Here is a 7,385-nt window from a genome sequence, read left to right on the forward strand (position 1 = left end):
CACTTTTACCCTTCTATATTACTTCTATCTCCCCAGTGTGGTTCAAGCTGTATTACTTGCGGATTTAGCTTCGTTATCAGACATGTTCTTCCGATGAATTTCATCTACATGCAGTGTGGCCCTCTCTTAATCTGTGGTCGCAGTCTCTAAATGAGACTGAAAGAACTGGTAGAGTATTTCTTTTCTACATCGATGATATGAAGTCTTCTGATAAGATTTCTTTCCCGCTCAAGCCTACCTGCAAACTGTGAGGCATGGGCTCCTTCAACACAGTTTCACTGGCAATAGAGCTGGGTGTGAATTTACTTATTTTTTTTGCCTGTGTGTAAGCATTGTGGTATGATGTCGAAGCTCTTTCTCTGTTTTATGGTGTCTTCTCAGGTAAAGCTGCTGATAGTCACCTCAGTGTGAGAGTATTTAGAGACAGATGCTTGCAGGATAAAGAAGTGTTACATCTTTGAGATGTGTTGATCCTGTGTGCATTCGTAACCAGGCAGTCTCCTCCTCCCCAAATTTTGCTTGAACAGTACTCTGTCAGTTGTTAACACTATAAACAAATGAAGAATTAAATTGGCTTTCTATATCAGTAATTGTATTTCCCCGTACAAAATGTAACAGGTTCTGGTAAGCTGTCTTTTTGTAACTCCTGTGTCAGCTAAGGGTGCTGAATTCCTGACAGCACTGCTTTTTTGGCCCTAAATGTGTACAGTGAGTTGCCATTCTGAGTTATGTGGGCCTGATGACCAATAGCTGTCACAGCTTCAATTTGTTATGCTAATTTTATTACAGTCCATGTCCTTGTCGTCTTGTTCCAACCTAAGTCACTATAAACCACTAATGAATATTACAAGTACCTTCCTGTGAAGACTAGCTGACGCGTCGTCTTCAAGCCCTTTGGAAGACTGCATCTCCTTTAGATTCTTTGAAGTTCATCTCTCTGACCTTCAGAAATGTACTGCTTTTAATTCCAGACTTGTACTTCCAGTTGAGATCACCATTTAAAACAGTTAACTTTTACCAGGCCAATACCTGCTGAATACCACTGCGAGAAAGGCAGAAACACAGTACAGGTGGTATTTTGCCAAATTTCTGAAGTTCAGCCAAAGGTGTATCGGTTTTGCTCAAGTGGATTGCCTTCTCTCTGGAAGCTTAGTTTTGATGGTGTATATAGTGTTTTTATTGCAATGCAGACATCTTTAGGTTAAAAATATGCTCTTTCTGGCTGACAGGCCTGCTTAATTTTACAGAAGCAGCACAGTGATAGTGTAAGTTAAAGTTCTGTGTGTGTTTACATGGAGAGAAAGAGATAGGCAAAAAGAAAAGTAATGAGAAAGAAAATGATGAGGACTTCTCTCAAGGCTCTTTTGGAAAAATCTTTCCCTGAAAGATTTCTGCAGATTATTCTGAAACTCTGGCTCTTTGAATATGGCTAAAAATATTGCTTGGTTCTTTACCCCTTTCTCTTCCTCCCTTTTTGAAATGTAAGTCAGTATTGGCATTTTTCCCTCTATAGTTCATTACTATCCATAGTAAAAGTGGAACAGTGCAAACTTCCACTACCTGTTTTCTTCTACCATATCCACTAGATAAAATACCAGATGACAGAATGATGGAAGTATTTGTTTGAAGGGATCTCTAGGAATTTTTCTAGTCTAACCTCCTGCTCTCCTAGTGTTAGCAGTGGGATTGCTGCTAACACGAGGTCATGAGCTAGTCATGGCTTTATCCAGCCAAATCTTGGAAGACCTTCAAGGGCAGGGATGCTGTGACCTCTCTGGACAACCTGTTAGAGTGTTGCACTGCTCTCCTAGCAAGTGTTTTTTTCCGTAGTATCTAGTGAAAATTCACAGCCAAAATGGACAGTTTTGCCTCTCTGTTATTTTATCTGGCACTACCAAGAAGAGTTTGGCTCTCATTTTCATAACTGCCCTTGAAATAACTGTAGGCAGGTATTGGGTCACCACCAGCCTCCTCTTCACCACACTGAACAAACCTTTCTTTCTCTGCGGGTATTCACAAAAGTGTGCTGTCACCAGATTAATGGCATTGCCTTCCTCCAAAGTGTTTTACCTTTGCTTTTAGCTTTCTTTACAGCTCAGCTTTGGTTGCTGCAATTCTTCCATTTCCACTTTACATCCCTCACTCTCCTTTTCCCCACAGAGAAATGGGAAGAGACTTCTTTGGAAACACTCAAGAGTTCAGATCTTTTTTTAAAAGTAAGGTAAAATAGGTGATAAAATTGTGTAAACAAGATATTCTGACTTTTGGGGGCTTATTTTCATGTGAATGTAGCGTAATTAGTAGAGGCTTCTGTTCAGGACTTGAGATCAGTTCTTGCATCTATACAACATTAAAGACCCCAATTCTGAGTGCCAGCAAATTTTAATAAGCCTCAGAGCTGTAAGTACTAGCAAACATTATAGAGAGCAAGAGACATTGTATTGATGTAAGCTACTTTTACTTGAAACTGGAGAGCAGGCTAGGCTTTCTCTGGATAACGACAAGGAATTTTCTATACAGTTCCTTGCCCGGGTAGCGTGGGGTTACATCTGCCCAAATACAAAATGCTAAAAGGCTTTAGGCAGTGAAAGATTTTTTTTTTTTTTTTTTTTTAATTTGTCATGCTAGTGTTAGATATGGTTCATGAATGTCTGAGAACCTTGTGGGGAGGAAGAAGAGGAGGAAAACTGACTTAATGGATTCAACAGGTCTCTTCAGAGCTGTTAAAATGTGGCACAGTTAATGGGAAGATGGTAAATCTTACGGTCCTGAAATTAAATACCTTCCTCTGTTTTCTAGAGAGAAAAAAAAAAAGTGTTGGAGTGTAATCCTATGCTTCTGTGTGCCTTTAAGTCTGTGGATCAATAGCTAACCAGTGTAGTGCTACCTACCGTATGCTTGCTTTTTCAAGTATCCTCATGCACAATTTTTTGCCCCTTCATGCTATCCAGTGGCTTAACTGGGTAGTGCAGTTCACTTATGAAGTCTGTTTTGAGCGGAGGAAGACAGAAAATAAATCTTAACTATAACAATCGTGCTGCTCTGTGTGGGGATGTTGCAGTTGTAATTTGGTGGTGAATAAGAAGCTTGGAATGGTTTTATTTAAAAAAAAAAAAAACAAACCAAAAACACTAAATTGGAGATTCAGTTTAGAAACGTAATCTGAAAAATGGATGAGGTTCACATTCTGGAGCTGAAACTAGGAACCCATGCTGTTATGGTAACAGAATAAGTAGTTTTCTTATCCAAGATGGTAACTGCTTACACTTCTGAAGTTCAGGTCTCCATGTTTTTTGTCTCCATTTGAAAGTGGAGCAGTATATTTTTGAAAGTCCTATTTAGAGAAGTGCATGGTTTTAATGTTCTAAGGCGAAGGGATGAGCAGACATACCAATGCTTCCTGTTTGTGGTGGTTGAATTCCTGTTGAAATGTGCATGTGGATAAACAGACAATGAGAATTCAAGTGGTCCTTTCCCCCTGTGCTATGCTTCTGACAGCGTGATAAAGCTAATGTTTCTGAGGTCAAGCATGTGTGGTCATTGTTCTTTAAGAAACTAACATGGAGAAGCAGGTTTCCAAACTGTAACTTGCCCAAATATACTGACTTTCAAAATGGGGTATTCTCATTTTGAGTTCCATTAGTATAGCATAAGTGGCCGCGCACTTCTCGGATATCTGCTGTGAAGGTACGTGAGTCATAGCGCTCACTGCTGTGATGGGCAGTAGGCACTGTACGTATTGAATCACTAGTACAGCCATGGATGAACTGTCAATGTTTTAGGAGGTCCTTGTCAAAGTGGTAAGGTTCCAACCTTTCAAAGCTTGAGATCTGCTATGTCAATTTCTGACATGAGTGGCTATAGACCAGGGCTTTTTGATTACATTTTTTTTCAGAGGACTAGATTGAGGACAGGTTGAAAGCAATGCCAAAACCATGACTATGGAGAAAGAGGGTTGCTTCCTAGTGCGCAAATATACATGCATTTCCCTTTCCTTGTCCAGTAGTATGAGTAGCATGAGCTAGGGATAGGTGGAATGTGGCTTTGGATCCCCCAGTCCTGGGGGATCTTGCCCCACTACGGACATGCCATTGTGGAACTGGTGTCCCTCTGTCAACCACATCCCCATGCTGCTTCCTTTTTCTTTTCCATTATGCCAGAGCTGGATAGTTCTGAGACCCACCATCACTTTTTCTGTTTCTTCCAAACATTGCTATAAAAGCCCATGAACTCTGCTCCACTTCTTGATCCTTCCTTGAGGTCTTCCACTCTGGTACCAATGTCTCCTCCTTCTTCCAAGCCCTCCTGTGGAGTTACAAGCTCAATGTTCCAAACCTCCTGACGTTCCCTTTCCTTCTTCCTCCTGCCTTCGTGTTTCTCTCTGTACAGGTGCCTAACTGAGGAGCTGTTATGCAAGTATAAAATCCCTGTCTATGGTTCTACGTCTCCTTCCCAATCAAACATTGGGAGTTTACTACAAGGAAGCAATACTGCAGCATTTCGTTAAACACCCGGAGTGAAGTTTTGCACTCAAAAATTTTAAGAAAGGATTTTTAGCCGTAGGCTAGTTTTTCCAGGGCCCCAACTGGGGATGCTAACTGTCAACAGACCACTAAACTACCTATCCTTCACATTCCAAATGTGGCCCACAAGATATCTGATTAAAAACTTTATTGTACATTCTGATCTTATAACCAGAATTGCAAAGAAGGCTATTTTAAGCTATAATTCAGTATACAGATTACCTAATTTCTAAGGATTCTAGTTCCTTGATGAATCTGTAAGTTAATCCGAAAGCATTCTCTGCTTAACATGATCTTTCCTGCGTGCAGAGTGTTCTACCATATTATGTGGCAACAAAAATGTCCAAAATCCGCAAGCCGACCTTCGATAAGCCCAGTCCTGAAACATACGTCAGAGCTGCCTTGGGCACGGTAGGCCTGCAGTCCCAGACCAACGGGTGCCTACCCCATGCGCTCATGGTAAGTCCCCTTGGAAGACGTAAGGGTCTGGAATGTCCTTTCTATGTGTTTATTATGGGAGGTGAGTAAAGAATAATTTTGAATATGAAGTATTTTGGTTCTTTAACTTGTAATCATAACTTGGTGATATTTGTGTATGCTGGTGACTGTTAGATTTCACTTAGTAAGGGCTATAAAAAGCTGAGACTTCTTCTTCTCCCTCTCGCCCACCTCCCCCCCCCCTTTTTTTTTTTTTTTTTAGGGATGGGTCTTCTCTCTTCTACCTACACCTACTGTCATTAATTTACTCATGAAAACAAACAAACAAATACGGGCTCGTTATTTGAAAAAAATGAAGGAGAAGTAAGTTGGAGGCAACTTGATCTCGGAAGCCTGGGACTCCTGCAGGTTCCATAGCCATGCTGCAGCACCAAGCAGACCTAATGCTTTAAACATCTTCAATCGTAGGTGTACTTTCTAACAAGCAAAACAGTCTTGTTTTGAGGATGCAGGTGAAGCAAGACTGTTGACTTCTAATACTGATTTAAAAGTAGGCTTTATTTGTTTATAGATATTATGAGGGGGGGAAGTGCTTTGGACTAAAATTGTACTGTGCTTTAAGAAATATTTACATGGACTTGATCAGACACAGCGCTGTTGAGGAACAGCTTGGTTATATAGTGTCCATCACATCTATGTATTGTGCACGTGGGTGAAGGGCAGAAAAACAGTAGTTCTTACATACTCCTGGACAGGTGGGGAGGAATAGGAAGGGAGTATATTTATTAAAAAAGGTAACCTAGCACTATTGACAGAGTATAACTTTTTCCCAGCTCAGGTCTTGGGTACTTGCAGGGATTCTCTATTGTCAGCCAGCTTGTGAGCGCTCCCCTGCTTATATGGTTCAGTGTGATTTTGGGGTATGAACTTGAGGGAAATGGGCCAAAACCAAAAATGAGTGTAACTTTTCATCTATAAATATATACATAAAATAACATTGCAAAAAGTATTTAATTTCTTGGTTCTTGAATATGGATTCTAACTCTTCAGCAATATGTAATCTTTACGATTTGTAATAACATTTTTAAAAGTTCAGTGCCTGCTCTTTGTAATAGGTGGTGATAACACAGTGTAGATAAATGTCACAAATTGTGTGTTATATGCTGGTTGCGTTGTTAAAGATTATGGTCACTTTAAATGCAGAGCTTGAAATGAGTTACTCCCCTTGTTAACAATGATGGTTAAATTTTTTTTGAAGTATGTGTCAGTCTGTCTTTTTGGTGAGGCCCTTTGAAATGTGAATCCTGAGTATTTGAGACAGCTTTAAAAATGAGAACCAGTAAACCACTTTAAATGTAGAACGCTTTTCATTCAATTGTGTTTAAGTGATTTGTTTCATGGTTCTATTCCAAAATGGAGTGCTCCAGTGAGGCTGAAGTTACCCAACTCCAGGAGACAGGGATCAGTGTATATGAGAAGTCTGCACTGCTGTTGTCTGTATTTACCTACTCTTTAAATAAAGATTTTGGTCTTTAACATTCCTTTTTATAAACATAAAATGTACTGAAACTTACAAGGCAAATCAAATTGCAAGAGTGGAGGTTGTTTTCTGTCCTTGAAAGAATAATTTCAAGCTCTGATTTTGAAGTAAAATATGTTGTGCTGAGACATGATTTGGGGCTAACATTTCTGTACATTGAAAAAACCTGAATACCGATGCAATGGTGCTGATCAAATCTGAGACGCAGATCCTATCCCATAGTTTTCTTAATTTTTTGGAACAGGGATGGTGAAGTCTGGTATTAGTTCTGTTAAGAGCACATGACTTGGTTTGCTCTGGATCTGATGTGGAAGCATTGGACTAAACAATCTGTATGTTGGACTTTGGACTTCGTAAAACAAATAAAATGGAAATTACTCTGAATCTTTAATGTGTTTTTTTCTTTCCTTAAAAAGTTTGCCTGTACGTTCAAGTGCCTGGTTCTCTTTTATTGTATATAATAATGCAGTGAAAATTGCTGTACTCTTACATTACTCTTACTCTTAAACCCAAAGCTTTTATCAATCTGTTTTCCTGGCTGTGATCAATTCTACAGTGCTGATATTTTAACAGTTTGCGTTCCAGTGATTTTAATTAGAACTATTTAATTAAGCTATTAATAAGAAACAGTTATTTCCAAATAGCAGTTTCCTAACTACTGAAGGTGTTTGGCAAGATATGTCTGAGGGGACTAGCTGGCAGGGAAGCGGCGGTGCCCGGGCCAGGCCCTATCTGTCAGGGGTTTCGCTGGAGCCTGTGGCGATGCTCCCCACTGCCCTGTGCGTGGTGCTCGCAGGCTGCGGTCGGTCGCTCGGTGTTCACAGTCTCATGCCTCCTCTGAGGTCTTCTATTTCCCAAACTGCAGCAGGGAATCACTTCCTAAC

The 7,385-nt window shown here is 40.1% G+C and overlaps 1 protein-coding gene across 1 annotated transcript in view; it reads left to right on the top strand.

Annotated features, from left to right (window-relative positions):
- The window catches only part of HSD17B12 (hydroxysteroid 17-beta dehydrogenase 12), a gene marked incomplete at its 5' end in the record, with an annotated part of 92,688 nt that extends 85,815 nt beyond the window's left edge, over nt 1–6,873 (top strand). The window contains 2 exon segments of the mRNA XM_082485290.1: nt 4,833–4,982; nt 5,224–6,873. Coding sequence (XP_082341416.1) covers nt 4,833–4,982; nt 5,224–5,328 — 255 coding nt within the window. The 3' untranslated portion in view covers nt 5,329–6,873.
- Nucleotides 6,874–7,385: the final 512 nt, after the last annotated feature.

Source organism: Vanellus vanellus (genome assembly GCF_965231255.1).
Source record: "Vanellus vanellus genome assembly, chromosome: 6".
NCBI lineage: Eukaryota > Metazoa > Chordata > Aves > Charadriiformes > Charadriidae > Vanellus > Vanellus vanellus.